The sequence below is a fragment of the Neophocaena asiaeorientalis genome, unplaced genomic scaffold (genome assembly GCF_003031525.2).
Source record: "Neophocaena asiaeorientalis asiaeorientalis breed wild unplaced genomic scaffold, Neophocaena_asiaeorientalis_V1.1 scaffold365, whole genome shotgun sequence".
Taxonomy (NCBI): Eukaryota; Metazoa; Chordata; class Mammalia; order Artiodactyla; family Phocoenidae; genus Neophocaena; species Neophocaena asiaeorientalis.
The window spans coordinates 533,873-551,596 of record NW_020172773.1 but is presented as its reverse complement, the minus strand read 5'-3'; the positions used below and the strand labels follow the sequence as shown (position 1 = coordinate 551,596).

Below are 17,724 nucleotides of genomic sequence, written 5' to 3'. Positions count from 1 at the left end.
TATCACGTGACCCAGCAATCCCACTACTGGGCACATACACTGAGAAAACCATAATTCAAAAAGAGCCATGTACCACAATGTTCATTGCAGCACTAGTTACAATAGCCAGGACATGGAAGCAACCTAAGTGTCCACTGACAGATGAATGGATAAAGAAGATGTGGCACATATATACAATGGGATATTACTCAGCCATAAAAAGAAACAAAATTGAGTTACTTGTAGTGAGTTGGATGGACCTTGAGTCTGTCATACAGAGTGAAGCAAGTCAGAAAGAGAAAAACAAATACCGTATGCTAACACATATATATATATGGAATCAAAAAAAAAAATGGTTCTGATGTACCTAGGGGCAGAACAGGAATAAAGACACAGACGTGGAGAATGGACTTGAGGACACGGGGAGGGGGAAGGGTAAAGTGGGACGAAGTGAGAGAGTGGCATGGAAATACACTATCGCTAGTTGGAAGCAGCCACATAGCACGGGGAGATCAGCTCGGTGCTTTGCGACCACCTAGAGAGGTGGGATAATCACAGTGGGAGGGGAGACGCAAGAGGGAGAAGATATGGGGATATAGGTATACGTATAGCTGATTCACTTTGTTATACAGCAGAAACTAACACAACATTGTAAAGCAATTATACACCAATAAAGATGTTAAAAAAAATGTTTCTATCATGTGCTTGCTATGTAAGCCCTAAAGCCTTAGTAATTTCTTCCATAAAATTAAAAATCTTTTAACGAATGAACAAATCCTTAATAGGATTCTGCCTTCCCCTATAGTGAATTTATTACTTTAGCTAAGCAAATTTACATGGCACTTTTTATTACAGTTTACCATACTCTATCACCAAGATATTTGGGGGCCACTCTTCCAATTTGGATTTTCTACCTCTCTTCCCTAAATGTAATCACTTCAAAGTGCAGCTCAAGACTCACTTCGTCCAGACGTCTTTCCAAAGTTTGCAGTTTCCTGTCATTTTATATCCTCTACACAAACCTTTTGGTTTTTTCCGTTGCTTTCATGTGCCCACAACTGTTTCAAGTTTCACTTTATTTACTGTTGGTTATGTGTGTATTTCTATAATTTTTACAATTGGATTAAGACTTCTTTTGGAGGCTAGTTGCTTAGAACCTAACATAGCTTTTTAAACAAACAAACAAACAAATATATGCTGTTGTATTATATTCACAGAAATGGCAGCACTTTTAAAGATATCTGGAAAATGTAGTCTTTCCAAAGTAATGTGAGATGACACCTTTTTTGGCACAGGTCACAACAGGTTGAGACACAGTACTTCCAGACAAAGAGAACTGGATATCAAGACAGGAGATTTAGTCACCTTTGTCAACAAAGAGTTAATAAACATATTAGAAAACCCCTTTGAATTTCAAAGAGAAGCCATTAACATTCTCATTTACAGTATTAGTAATTAGTAGACTTCCCTAATTGGAGTCACTTTGAGTGGTGACTCCACTTATTTGGTCTATAAATAAACACTGTATCAAAAATCGAGAGCCTTTCCCATAATCAAAGTCCATATCCAATTCAAATTTGGCTTTCAATTTGTAAACTATAATACAGTATATAAACTAAGGGTTTGGCTGGAATGGTCACCCTATACATAAATGCAATGCTCGTTGTGGTACATTTCCACTAATTTTGTTGATTCAACAAAGGAAGATCACAGGCAATTGTCAGAAGTCCAAATGCTTCATCAAGCATGAGTCACATTAATATTTATCCTTTGGTATAGGAGCAAAAGGGGGCTTTATCATAGGTAAAGTACTGTTCCTGGAAGACATTTATTAGTCTCCAGATCAAAATATCATGATGTCAATATGAACAATTTTAATACTTAATATATGAATAGTTTTGACTGTGCTATCAAAAATCCCTCTAATTCTCATATTTTAAAAGAAATAAGCATCCCATTTCATTATCCAGTAAAACGATATAGTAGAATTCACTATAATTTATTTCAGTTCATTTTAAAGATTCTTGCATAATTGCTGGTTGAAGACAGCATGAAAAATAATAGAATGCAGGCAGACATTTATTTCCATACAATGGGGCTACTCAAAATATTAGTTTAAGTGTGTATTTACCCTTCTGGTTCTTTTCTTTAGAACCTGTACAGTGTCTGGCACATGGTTTACTCTCAATAATTGTTGCTGAATGAATCATAAGTAATTTCTGGTAGGTTAGAACAGAGGGGAATTTAGTAATTGTACTTTTCAAAGCAATCATTCTAAAATGCAGCCCACCCAAGTGACACAGAGAATAGAAAAAAACATGTGCTATTTGTCATGCTGTTCTTGAGCCACCGCCACCACTACTCCAACTCAATATTACACAGACAGATGAACAGGGCTTTACATCTACGACTTTGGTTTCTGAAACTTGATAGCTTTTCTACAAGAGCATTAATAGCTGGTATTTGGCTCATGAACCCTACAGAAAAGATAATAGGGCCAACACTGTATTCTTTTTTAAGAGAAAACGTCAAGAACAAAAACTGAAAATGTCAAAAGATAGGTTGATATACTGTAGTACTTAAAGACTGCTTTGTTGGGAGAACTGACCAAGTGATTTACTAACAGCTTTTACTGGACAGTCTTTGGCTTATAAATGGGAATCCGTTTCATGTTTACTCTATCTAGGTATTTGACAGATGGAGAAAAAAATGGGAAGACACAATTACAGTCTACAAAAATGTGGGGTTTTCAAATTATGAAAACTAATTTTGTAGTGGGAATTTTTTTCAAAGGGTCTACTTATCTATATCTCTACATCCTTTTATTACATAAACTGCCTTTCATCCCTCATCACATCTGCACACAGGTAGGGATTATGAAATTGTGTAAAGCTGACATTCAAACGGCATATAGGTGCAAAAGTCAGTGGAGAGAAGACCTGAGTGTATTCAGGTCAAAACACATGTAGATCTCCCAGCGAATCTTAGACAAGATTGGGTTCTCTGGTGGCTCCTGAGGAAGACTGTGTTCAGTCACTTAGTAACGTTGCTTTATTCCACAAACATTCATTGAATGCCCATTATGTGTCACGAATTTGCTAGAGGTCTCCAATACAGAGTAAATAATAGAGTGAAAAAACTAAAAGAAATAGAGAGAAAAAGAAATGGTCTCCGTTGGTCAAAAAAGGCGTATCACTGCACACTTCTAAAGATCCAGTAAGGTGTCATATTTTTGATGATTATTTGATATACGTTAACTGATGATATTCATGTTGATGAAGAATATGGAAGACTAAAATGAATATGGAAAAATATGGAAGCCCTAAAAGCTCCTTCTAAAGGGTTCCTATTTCTTGGTATTGATGACCCATTAAATCTGTTATTTGATTCCCTTAATCTTCACTCTAGTTTTCTAAACAAGGAAATCTCATTCTCAAATTCTAAAGTAAAATATACTTAAACATTGATCCTAGTCATTATTTAATGTGTATTCACTATTAGCTTTATAACAAGGACATACAATATAACATCTCCCTTCTAACTATATATTTTTCAGAACTGTGACAATATAGCAATTTTTTAAGCTATTTATCCTATTGACTCTTGGTCATGTCGAGAAATTAGGTATTTGTTGCTCACTTGAGTAATTCCATAATTCAATATTTTCCACATATAATTAATTGTAATTTGGGGGATAAAACATCAGGGATGATATTCAAGTTACTCCCCTATTTGGCTTCTTCTTTAAATTTGTTTTCTTCTGCTGTGCTATGTACATGCTGGGATCTCTAGAAATAGTTGAGAATGATTTCTTGTTGTTGTTTCCCTAAAGAGTTAAGTTTGCTTTCATACTTTTGTAAAACCATGCTTTGCCACTAATTGGCAGAGCTATATGCATTATTTGACAACAATCTACTGTAAATTTCTTATTTCAAAAGCCAATGCCTTTAATTCTAATTTTATGCTCTAATACTTCATAAAATAGTTCCATTTATCCCATGTAAATTAAATTGGGTCATTTCATTGTTCTGTCTTGCTTGTCGATGTAAGATATTTAAAGAGAGTACATGGACTTCTCGATTCTTCTCAATACGTTAAGGACCGTTATACTTTATTTTGGCTTTTAATTCTAATTATCAATCTTTCGTAGTGAAGCAAGTGACCAAATAAAATACAACCACTAAGATTTCATTGAACCCTTGTGTAGTGACAGCACTATTGCTTAAGTTTCCTTTACATTCCTATTCCTTTCACCCACCCAGGAATTCTGGTTACTAGATTGAGATTTGGTATTATACCAACAGTCCACGGGGAAAGAAGTTCTAAGAAGCAACCACATGGAACAATTGCTGATCTTTCTGTAAATCTGTTACTTAGGACACAGATTGTTACATTATAGGACATCTCTGGATAAGGTGATCTGTCCTGTTGTGCTACAAAAAATATTTGAATTGAGCAACTGGCTTACTTAAAACAAACTCTATGCCCTTCCTTCCATTAGCTACCAGCAAACGTAGAAGAAAACATGTAGTCCATGTCAACCAAACTCTTAGAATCTTGTGACACGTCTTTTATGTACTAACATCATCTAGGTGTCAGCTTAACTTCCCTACATTTAATCTTGCTTTCCTCATTCAGTTATTTTTTTATTTTTAATTGTGATGAAACACATGTAATGTAAAATTTACCATCTTATCCATTCTTTAAATGCACATTTATTTTGACTTAACTTCATAAATATTCTATAAGCTGCCTTAAAATCTACCTAAAACAGAACATAAATAAATAATAAAATAATCACTCATTCTTCAATATTAGGTATTCTGAGATTTTTCTACAATATCTTAATTTTTTGGACCTTGTTATGAACTCTTTTTTTATTTGTTAATGGTATGAACGTAACAAACACTGCTTGCCTATCTGAACAAAAATTATCTATGTGGGGAGACAATTCTCCTTGGGCTGTAAACAAGGCGTTGACTGGCCTTTGCTCTGAACTATCGTTTCAAAGATGACTGTGTGATAAACAACCTTGGAAGAAAAGGCAAGTCTGCTTATAGGCTTGAAAGATGAAGATAGTGTCTCCCTCTAGACCTACAAACAGGCATGCTTACAATCCATTATAAAACATCTGTATTCTCTAAGCTCAGGATTCCTCTCCTATAAAGCAACCTACTGAAATATGAAGGCTGCACCTGGATTTCTTTGCATTGCTATCTGGGAATTTCAGCTCAAGGAACCAGTACAACAAAAGACTGATACATTGGCTACTGCTGTTGCTATGAATAAGAAACTGTCCTTTGTCTCTAGCCTTGGAGGTTCAGGTCTTCTACAAGTACCCATGAAACTATGTCATGTTAACTTGTGAGCCTGAAAGTGGGGGGACACTCAGACCCTTCACAGTGATCAACAACGTATTCTAAGAGATTTTTTGTGAATATCCTTGAAAGTCATTTAGCCTAATCTCCCACTCAGTCAAGAATTTCTTCTACACATCCTGACAGATGGCATTCTAAATATCACTTCAGTGATTCCAGTAAAAGGAAACTCTTCTCAAAGCCTATTGCATCACTGGTTATTAAGTCCCTCCTTATCTTGAATTGAACTATCTGTAACTCTATAATACTGGGTTTTGCCAGATCTCATCTGTTTTTACATAGAATAATTATTCTATTTTCCACATGGCAGGCCTTTGTATCTGAAAGTACTTACTTAGTCTCCACTAATCTTACTTTACTCTCTAAACATATCAATTTCATTCTATATTCTTGACACACTATGTTCTCTAGATCCACTGGACACTCTAGACACAACCCAAAATGGTTGTGATTCCCACAGATGTGTCTATATAGCTAAAGCAGAATTCAGTGGAAATATCATTTATTATTTGAACAGAATGCCTTTGATTCATTTAACATAAATTTTATGTGCAGTTTTTGTAGCTCTATCATATTGTCCTATCATGTTTAGCTTGTGATTAGTTAAAATATTCAGACTTTTTCCACATGGCCACACTCAAGCCATGATTATATTTGTAAAACTGATTTTTAGAATCCGTAACATAAGATTTTTAACCTGCCCATATCATTTTGAATTTTGCTTCTGTTATCAGTGATATTATTCTTTGTTAGGTAAAATTTATGCCATCTAAAACATTTATAGGCATCCTTTCAATCTCTTAATCTTAGTCACTAATGGAAATATTATCCACAAAAAGGGCTAAGGACAAGCCATTAAACTTTCATAATAATCTAGACATAATAATCTAGACATAATAATCTATTGAATGATGCCATTATCCAGCATAAATATCACCATCTTATCCACAAGGATATCATGCTTTGGCGAAATAAAAATGTTTCATATCCCTGGCATTCTCTAGGTCTACCAACTATTTCTAAAAGAATATGTCAGCATTTCACTAATATATTAAGAAGAATGTCATTCAGGAGAATGAGTCACTGCTAGTTTACTTTGCTAATGACTAAGCAAGGTAAAGGAAACTGAATTTAGGAATCTTGGCCTAAATAAGAAATTGCTTCCCTGATCCCTAATCTCATAAAAAGACTAAAGCCTTAAGCCCCTGAAGTAGTGATAACTAATGTTCTCACTCACAGATTTCAGGCTTCTGATTGAGATGTAGAAGCAAAACACATCTGTCTCTGGGGCAACAGGTATGAAATTCTCCTGCCTCCACTGCCACTTTTGGATGTGGTTGGGAAAAGTCTATAACGTTATTGTGGTGATGGTTATAAACTTGTCAAAATGCATCAAACAGTACACTTTAAAAAGGTGAATACTACTATATGTAGATTATACCCCAATAAAATTGACTTAAATAAAAGTACATTAAAATAATAAGTTAATTTTCTAAAAATTAGAGAATAAATGGAAAGATGTAAAAAAGAACATGAAATCAATATTGCCTTTAAAAACAAACTGAATTTTGAAATGGTAATAATCACCATTAAAACTTAGGTCTAGAAAGATCTCCCAAGGAATTTGAGTGAAGTAAAGGTATCTATCTTAATCCTTGACTTTAACATTCTGTTTATCAATTTAATGCTTTTTTTGAATTAATCCAAGTCATCCCTACAAAAGAAAAGGACAAAGGACACAATCATGTTGATAGATCCAGAGGATGTTTGAAAAAAAAAGTAAGCATTTATTTCTGATAATTGGAAAATAATACTTTTTCTCAAATTAATTCATAATCATAATTATCAGTGAAGTACTAAAGCATCCCTAGATCACCTCACTTATTTAAATTCCTTTAAAAAAATTTTAGCCTATGCAGTAAGAGAAGGAAAAAAAAATGTAAATATTGAAAAGCAGTACCAAACTTCATTATTTGCAGATGATGTAAATAAAACTAAATTACTGCAATATTAAAAAACAGAGACACAAAACTAAGTAATTTTAAAATACATATCTAAATGCTAGCAATAAGAAGTTAGGAAGTATAATAGAAAAACTCCCATTCTTATCAGACATACATGTGGTACTTCTCAAACTTTACTGTGCATACAAATTACCTGAGGGTCTTGTTAAAACGCAGATTCAGTAGGTTTAGGGATCAAGACTTTAGAGTTCTAGTGAGCTCCCAGGTGCGTGAGTGCACGCTCACACACACGCACACACGAATATTATCGGTATAATTCCCATCAATAATTTTTAAACTTTAGAATTAATAAGAAATTTATAAAACCTCTTTTTTTAAAATATCTTTATTGGAGTATAATTGCTTTACAATGGCATGTTGGTTTCTGCTTTATAACAAAGTGAATCAGTTATACATATACATATGTTCCCATATCTCTTCCCTCTTGCGTCTCCCTCTCTCCCACCCTCCCTATCCCACCTCTCTAGGTGGTCACAAACCACCTAGCTGATCTCCCTGTGCTATGCGGCTACTTCCCACTAGCTATCTATTTTACGTAAAACCTCTATTTTATAAATGGTAAAGGAAGGTTAAAATATTACTGGAAGACATAAAAGAATATTTGAATGAAGAGAATGTCAGGTTCCTGGATTGGAAGACAATAGTATAAAAATGTGTGTTCTTCCTAAAATTGCTTAATGCCTTTAACACCAATGAAAACCACTAAATGTGGGGGGTTTTGCAACTTTAAAAAATGAAGATTATAAAGTTCATCAAAGAATAAATATGTCATACTAGATCAATTTTTTCACAAAGAGATCATTAGTCAGTTCTTTCGCTTCCAGAGATTAATGACAAGAATTAAAGAGCAGAAGCAAGAAGAACTACAATCCTGCAGCCTGTGGAAAGAAAACCACATTCACAGAAAGATAGACAAAATGAAAAGGCAGAGAGCTATGTACCACATGAAGCAACAAGATAAAACCCCAGAAAAATAACTAAATGAAATGGAGCTAGGCAACCTTCCAGAAAAAGAATGCAGAATAACGATAGTGAAGATGATCCAGGACCTTGGAAACAAAATGGAGGCAAAGATCAAGGAGATGGAAGAGAGGTTTAACAAAGACCAAGAAGAATTAAAGAACAAACACCAAGAAGAATTAAATAACAAACAAACAGAGATGAACAATACAATAAATGAAATGAAAAATACACTAGAAGGAATCAATAGCAGAATAACTGACGCAGAAGAACAGATAAGTGTGCTAAAAGGCAGAATGGGGGAATTCACTGCCATGGAACAGAATAAAGAAAAAAGAATGAAAAGAAATGAAGACAGCCTAAGAGACCTCTGGGACAACATTAAACACACAAACATTCCCATTATAGAGGTCCCAGAAGGAGAAGAGAGAGAAAAAGGACCCGAAAAAATATTTCAAGAGATTATAGTCGGAAACTTCCCTAACATAGGAAAGGAAATAACCACCCAAGTCCAGGAAGTGCAGAGAGTCCCAGGCGGGATAAACCCAAGGAGAAACACATCGAGACACACAGTAATCAAACTGACAAAAATTACAGACAAAGAAAAATACTGAAAGCAGCAAGGGAAAAATGACAAATAACATACAAGGGAACTCCCATAAGGTTAACAGCTGATTTCTCAGCAGAAACTCTACAAGCCAGAAGGGAGTGGCATGATATATTTAAAGTGATGAAAGTGAAGAACCTAAAACCAAGATTACTCTACTGGCAAGGATCTCATTCAGAGCCTTCGGAGAAATCAAAACTTTACAGACAAGCAAAAGGTAAGAGAATTCAGCACCAACAAACCAGCTCTACAACAAATGCTAAAGGAACTTCTCTAAGTGGGAAACACAAGAGAAGAAAAGGGCTTACAAAAAAAAAAAAAAAAACCAAAACAATTATGAAAATGGTAATGGGAACATAGATATTGATAATTACCTTAAATGTAAATGGATTAAATGCTCCAACAAAAAGACACAGGCTCACTGAATGGATACAAAAACAAGACCGATATATACGCTGTCTACAAGAGACCGATTTCAGACCTAGGGACACATAACAGACTGAAAGTGAGGGGATGGAAAAAGATATTCCATGCAAATGGAAATCAAAAGAAAGCTGGAGTAGCCATACTCATATCAGATACAAGAAACTTTAAAGACAATTACAAGAGACAAAGAAGGACACTACATAATTATCAAGGGATCAATCCAAGAAGAAGATATAACAATTATAAATATATATGCACCTAACATAGGAGCACCTCAATACATAAGGCAAATGCTAACACCTATAAAGAGGGAATCGACAGTAACACAATAATAGTGGGGGGGGGGCTTCCCTGGGGGCGCAGTGGTTGAGAGTCCGCCTGCCGATGCAGGGGACACAGGTTCATGTCCTGGTCCGGGAAGATCCCACATGCCACGGAGCGGCTGGGCCCGTGAGCCATGGCCACTAAGCCTGCGCGTCCGGAGCCTGTGCTCTGCAACAGGAGAGGCCACAACAGTGAGAGGCCCACATACTGCAAAAAATAATAATAATAATAATAGTGGGGGACTTTAACACCTCACTTACACCAATGGACAGATCATACAGACAGAAAATTAATAATGCAGAGTGTCATACAGGAAACAATAGCTTTAAATGACACAACAGACCAGATAGATTTAATTGATATTTATAGGACATTCTACCCCAAAACAACAGATTACACTTTGTTCTCAAGTGCACAAAAAACATTCTCCAGAATAGATCAGATCTTGGGTCTCAAATCAAGCCTTGGTAAATATAAGAAAATTGAAACCATATCAAGCATCTTTTCCAACCACAACGCTATGAGATTAGAAAACAATTATAGGGGAAAAAATGTAAAAAACAAATACACATGGAGGCTAAACAATACCTTATTAAATAACCAAGAGATCACTGAAGGAATCAAAGAGGATATCAAAAAATGCCAAAGACAAATGACAGTGAAAACACGACGATCCAAAACCTATGGGACGCAGCAAAAGCAGTTCTAAGAGGGAAGTTTATAGCAACACAATCCTACCTCAAGAAACAAGAAAAATCTCAAACAAACAATCTAACCTTACACCTGAAGGAACTAGAAAAAGAACAAACAAAACCCAAAGTTAGTAGAAGGAAAGAAATCATAAAGGTCAGAGCATAAATAAATGAAATAGAAACAAAGAAAACAGCAAAGAAAACAGAAAAAAAATGAAAAAAAAACAAAGAAAATGACTAAAACCTGGTTCTTTCAGAAGATAAACAAAATTGATCAACCTTTTCAGCCAGACTCATCAAGAAAAAGAGGGAGAGGACTCAAACCAGTAAAATTAGAAATTAAAAAGGAGAAGTTACAATGGACACCACAGAAATACAAAGCATCCTAAGAAACTACTATAAGCAATTCTATGCCAATAAAATGGACAACCTGGAAGAAATGGACAAATTCATAGAAAGGTACAACCTTCCAAGACTGAACCAGGAAGAAATGGAAAATATGAATAGACCAATCACAAGCAATGAAATTGAAACTGTGATTAAAAATCTCCCAACAAACAAAAGTCCTGGTCCAGATGGCTTCACAGGTGAATTCTATCAAACATTTAGAGAAATGCTAACACCCATCCTTCTCAAACTCTTCCAAAAAATTACAAAGGAAGGAACACTCCCAAACTCATTCTACAAGGCCACCATCACCCTGATAACTAAACCAGACAAACATACTACAAAAAATGAAAGTACAGACCAATATCACTGATGAATATAGATGCAAAAATCCTCAACAAAATACTAGCAAACAGAATCCAACAATACATTAATAGGATCATACACCATGGTCAAGTGGGATTTATCCCAGGGATGCAAGGATTCTTCAATACACACAAATCAATCAATGTACTACACCATATTAACAAACTGAAGGAGAAAAAACATATGATCATCTCAATAGATGCAGAAAAAGCTTTTGACAAAATTCAACACACATTTATGATAAAAACTCTCCAGAAAGTGAGCATAGAGGGAACCTACCTCAACAAAATAAAGGCCATATATGACAAACCCACAGCAAACATCATTCTCAATGGTGAAACACTGAAAGCATTTCCTCTAAGATAAGGAACAAGACAAGGATGTCCACTCTTGCCACTATTATTCAACATAGTTTTGGAATTCCTAGCCATGGCCATCAGAGAAGAAAAAGAAATAAAAGGAATACAAATTGGAAAAGAAGTAAAACTGTCACTGTTTGCTGAGGACATGATACTATACATAGAAAATCCTAAAGATGCCACCAGAAAACTACTAGAGCTAATCAATGAATTTGGTAAAGTTGCAGGATACAAAAGTAATGCACAGAAATCTCTTGCATTCCTGTACACTAACAATGAAAGATCAGAAGTAGAAATTAAGGAAACAATCCCATTTACCATTGCAACAAAAAGAATAAAATACCTAGGAATAAACCTACCTAAGGAGGTAAAAGACCTGTACCCAGAACACTGTAAGACACTGATGAAAGAAATCAACGATGACACAAACAGATGGAGAGATATACCATGTTCTGGGATTAGAAAAATCAATATTGTGAAAATGATTATACTACCCAAAGCAATCTACAGATTCAATGCAATCCCTATCAAATTACCAATGTCATTTTTTACAGAACTAGAACAAAAAATCTTAAAATGGGTATGGAGACACAAAAGACCCCAAATAGCCAAAGCAATATTGAGGGAAAAAAACGGAGCTGGAGGAATCAGACTCCCTGGCTTCAGACTATACTACAAAGGTACAGTAATCAAGACAATATGGTACTGGCACAAAAACAGAAATACATATCAATGGAACAGGATAGAAAGCCCAGAGGTAAATCCATACACCTATGGTCAACTAATCTATGACAAAGCAGACAAGGATATAGGCTGGAGAAAAGACAGTCTCTTCAATAAGTGGTGCTGGGAAAACTGGACAGCTACATGTAAAAGAATGAAATTAGAACACTCCTTAACACCATACACAAAAATAAACTCAAAATGGATTTGAGACCTAAATGTAAGACCGGACACTATAAAACTCTTAGAGGAAAACATAGGAAGAACACTCTTTGACATAAATCACAGCAGGACTTTTTTTGACCCACCTCCCAGAGTAATGAAATAAAAACAAAAATAAACAAATGGAACCTAATGAAACTTAAAAGCTTTTGCACAGCAAAGGAAACCATAAACAAGACCAAAAGACAACCCTCAAAATGCGAGAAAATATTTGCAAATGAGACAACAGCCAAAGGATTAATCTCCAAAATATACAAACAGCTCATGGAGCTCAATATCAAAAAAACAAACAATTCAATTAAAAAATGGGTAGAAGACCTAAATAGACATTTCACCAAAGAAGACATACAGATGGCCAAGAGGCACATGAAAAGCTGCTCAACATCACTAGTTATTAGAGAAATGCAGATCAAAACTACAATGTGGTATCACCTCACACCGGTCAGAATAGCCATCATCAAAAGATCTACAAACAATAAATGCTGGAGAGGCTATGAAAAAAAGTGAACCCTCTTGCACTGTTGGCGAGAATGTAAATGGATTCAGCCACTATGGAGCACAGTACGGAGTTTCCTTAAGAAACTAAAAAGAGAATTACCATATGATCCAGCAATCCCACTACTGGGCATATATCCGGAGAAAACCGTAATTCAAAAAGAGTCATGTACCACCATGTCCATTTCAGCTCTATGTACAATAGCCAGGACATGGAAGCAACCTAAATGCCCATCAACAGATGAATGGAAAAAGAAGGTGTGGTACATATATACAGTGGAATATTACTCAGCCATAAAAAGGAATGAAATTGGGTCATTTGTAGAGACGTGGATGGAACTAGAGACTGTCATACAGAGTGAAGTAAGTCAGAAAGAGTAAAACAAATATCGTATATTAACACAAATATGTGGAATCTAGGAAAATGGTATAGATGAACCAGTTTGCAAGGCAGAAATTGAGACACAGATGTAGAGAACAAACGTATGGACACCAAGGGGGGAAAGTGGTTGGGGGGGGGGGGGGTGGGATGAACTGGGAGATTGGGATTGACATATATACAGTTACATGTATAAAACAGATAACTAATAAGAACCTCCTGTATAAAAAATAAATAAAATTAAAAAAAATTTTAAAAGGGTATGGGGCTTTGCTGGTGGCACAGTGGTTGAGAGTCTGCCTGCCAATGCAGGGGACACGGGTTCGTGCCCCGGTCCGGGAAGATCCCACATGCCGCGGAGCGGCTGGGCCCGTGAGCCATGGCCGCTAAGCCTGCGCGTCCGGAGCCTGTACTCCGCAACAGGAGAGGTCACAACAGTGAAAGGCCTGCATACTGCCAAAAAAAAAAAAAAAAAGGGGGTATGTCATTTTAGAAAGCATTGAATAGAACAATAAAAGGATAAAAACTAGGCTTTACAATCAGCACTAGCATTTTCATGCCAAATATCTAACTGGGCATATTATAAGCACACAGTGAATGCTGCAATAATTATAAGGGAGCCAAAAGTAATAAACTGCCAAATATAATATCTCATCTCAAATTTCTAAACTTCCTTTTATAGGTAGACCTCCACCTGTCAGGGTAGACTGGGTCCTGGTCTTTTTGGTCCCTCTTCTGAAGCTGTGATTTATGTGGCTTAGTATAGGGTGGTGTTATGGTTTAAGAGAGCCTAGTCTAGTTTAGCAATAGTGATCTCTAAACTCATGTCCTCTAATGTATTTCTTCAGCACCAAAGAAAGGACTTGTAATTACAAGCAATTTTTTAAAAATCTATTCTTTTTAAAAATTACACTGAAACAGTGTTTATCTCATCAACCCTCACTACCTCCAAAAATCTCCTCCTCCACCAAGGCCACTCTGATCATTCCTCCTCTCCCTCCTCCCTCTATTGTATTAAACCCTTCTCTCACACTCCTGCCCACCACATCCCATCCTTTTCTTCAGCCTAATCCATTTTTATCAAAAGAACATGTCCGGCAAAGCGAGATTCTTTGGAGAATAGCATAGCAAAACCAAAATACCACATCATGGGCAAAGAGATGTCAAAGACAAGAAATGGTCATTCAGTAAGGATTTTGTCTCATCACATTTGCAGACATTTGCTAAAAATGCATAAGTGAGTAAAGATTACAAAGTAAAAGGAAAGAATTAGCTACAATGTGGAAAAAAAAGTTCTGGTCAGAGTCGGAAGACCCAGGCCCCTAAACAGAGCACTGTTCTTTTCACTCTGATCTAATTTTACAAGATTACTTTTACACAGATAAAATACACAAACATGCTTTATAAATGTACTTTTTCCTGAATTAATATAAAGTATTAGTAGTAGATATTAATAGTTCAGTATGGATGTGGAATAAACTTATGTAATAGGCTTTAAATTTCCAATATTTTAATCAACAAAGCAAATGGTCTGTGTTCTTGGGAGATTCATGTATTCATTTGTACAAACTACTAAGCATAGGATGCAGTGAAACTTTACTAACTCAGGCCCCGCTAATTCAGAAATCATAGAGAAGGAGTAAGGTAAAATATGAAGTGCTGTAGCTAGAGATGGGAAACATAATAATAAACTTGAAGCAGCACTGCAACCAACTACTTTATGATTTTAGAGAGGTCCCTTAGCCTCTCTGGATTCTGTCCACTTGTGTTTAAAGTGAGCTGAATTATTCAGCCAATCCATCTCATCGTCATATAATTCTATGATCCTATGTACGTCAGACAGATGCTTCTTTTTTTACTTTATTCTTTCTATAAGCAATGTTTCTGGGAATGGAATTATTCTTGTCTGGATTTTTTTTTAGTCTGGAGTTCATGAATAGCCTTAAGGGGTCACATGAATTACCTAAATTTGGGCAACCATGTTTATGTGCATTTTTCTGGACAGAGATCCATAGCTTTCATCCAATTCTCAAAAAGCTCCGTGAACCTCCCCAGAAAAGATTAAGAACCACTTACTTCAATAATGAACTAATTCCAAGTGATTCTCAGCAACTTGTAAAAACAGGCTCACAAAAAGATTGCTTAATAATCCTGTATTGGTTCTGTAACATTTGTATCTTACATCAATAACACAACACTCTATTATGATATAAGCTACACCTTAAAATTTAACAAATGGCTGTCTCCTCATTCGGGGATGAATCATGGTCTATATCTGTCTAGTTCACCTCATTATATCAAATGCCTTGAACAGTGCCGGGTTCTCAGTGAAGCAAGGAAGAGGAATGGCTGCCAGTTTATCTCTGGAGGAAGAGGGCAGCTATGGAGTAATCATTGTCTCATCTGAGCTGGAACTGAGACTGCAGAACTCTGAGATAATGAAAAAATCAGCAAGCAAGGATAGATAATCTTATCCAAAAGTCAAGCCTTGTAATTTCAATAAAAGAAAATGGAAACCCAAAGTGAACAAGGGTCTTACCAAAAGTGGCAAGTTCAGGACCAGATTCCTTAGCCAATGGTACAGGGCTCCTTCCATTCCACTACATTGTCCAGCTTGGGGAAGACACAGAACCCAACGTGGAGTGCAAGCAAACATGTCACCCAAATTCCAGTTCCTTTCTTTTAACTGAAATTCAGCAGCTAACAATCTCCCCCTTCATTATAGGTAGACATACCATAAATAGGTCTACCTGTGATCTTTGCCTGATTTATTAATATATAACAAACAAAATAACACCATGTCTTAAATGTAATATAAGTGGATTCAAATTTGTTGCCATTGTTATATCTATAAAAGTTAGCCTGTGCTATAAATAAAATTGCTTTTATCATGCAAACTTAATTTTTCAATAATGCTTGTTTATTTGTCTTAACTGACAATTACAGGAAGAAAAATGATCCATTTACTAGTATCTTTTAACATATATAGTATGTAAAATTGAATGAATGTTATTTCATTCCTATACACTTCTGGTAATTGACTTTTAAAAGCTTAATAACATTTGCATTTCTTTTATCTTTTCAGGAGCATTGTTTTAAACCCAGCCTATTTCCGAAATCATCTTCGTCAGGCAACAGTGTTTAGATGTCTGGAGAGATATTCAGAAGCTGCCCGGTATGTTTGTTATAACTTTTGTGAAGACTTATTTCGAGTTAAACTAATTTTATTCTCAGCTTCTGGTAATAGCATAATAGAACTTTCCATTTCTCACATGGAATATGATTTTACCAGAATTATTGTCTTATAAACATCAAACCAACAATTATTGACTATCTTTTTCTTTAATTAAAGCCACTCTGTGTTCATAGCTCTTAGTAAAATTCAAACTTTCCAGCCATGAGGTCACTGATAATGATGGGAAAACTTCCAGGGAAAATTAGAAATGAACTTGACCTCTTGCTCTCAAGTACATTCCTGATCCTGGTTGTAAGGACACAATTTTGTGGCTATCTCTTTCTTGAGTTCTGGAAATAAAATCTAACCCACATAAAAAGGATACCAGCTGCCCATTTCTAGAGAAGACGGCATCAGTTGTAACACCAAAGGTTGTTAGAGGTGTCCTAAAGTGTTGTCTCTTGGACCCACAATATGTTTCATAAAAACCTGGTGAAGAAGCTCCTGATATTCTCCTCCCCAGAACCTAGACTTACAGCAAAGAATTGCAAGATTTGTGCAACAGCCTCTATGCTACACTCAGAATTCCTTTGCACCTGTGACAACCAACGCTTTTTATTCCTGAGTCAAGATCATCATATCAGACTCCCCTTCTCTTTGATAAATTCTCTCAAAGAATTTTCTTCATCTCTCAATGTATAGGTACCTATTGTTTCTTGCCCATCCACTTTACCACCCCAGGAATTTATCAAGAAAGTGTGAGTGGTTTCTATACATACTCCAACCATAACTCCTAGGGAGAAAGCCACAGTAATAGGAATGGGGAGCCTAGGTTGCTGGTGGCTACTATCTCTAGAACATTTGCAAATAACATTTTCTTGGAAAATGAAGTTTAAGAAATTTAAATAGATAATAGAATGATTCCATAAAATTAATACCATGAGTTTGACATGAATTCCATTTTATAAGTTGGTCTTAGGAATTGCTTGAACTCAATTAAACGATGGATACGGAAGGCAGAATTAATCTCAACTACTCTCACTTTGCAGTCAAACAACCAATATGCCACAATATCTATTTACCTGTATGTCAGTGTCCACTTTTAAAAATTAAAATAGGTCTCTATCAATCTCTTTTTTACATTCTATTTTTCCTTATACTCTTTTCCTGAATGTTTTATCTTACATTACCCACATACGACTTCTTCCTACTTTTTTTTTTTTTTTTT

General features: G+C 35.6%; 1 protein-coding gene across 1 annotated transcript in view; it reads left to right on the top strand.

The window, feature by feature from the left end:
* The window catches only part of SPATA16 (spermatogenesis associated 16), a 221,456-nt gene that overhangs the window by 81,179 nt on the left and 122,553 nt on the right, over window positions 1–17,724 (top strand). The window contains exon 3 of the mRNA XM_024740856.1: window positions 16,407–16,496. Coding sequence (XP_024596624.1) covers window positions 16,407–16,496 — 90 coding nt within the window. The remainder of the gene's footprint in view (window positions 1–16,406; window positions 16,497–17,724) is intronic.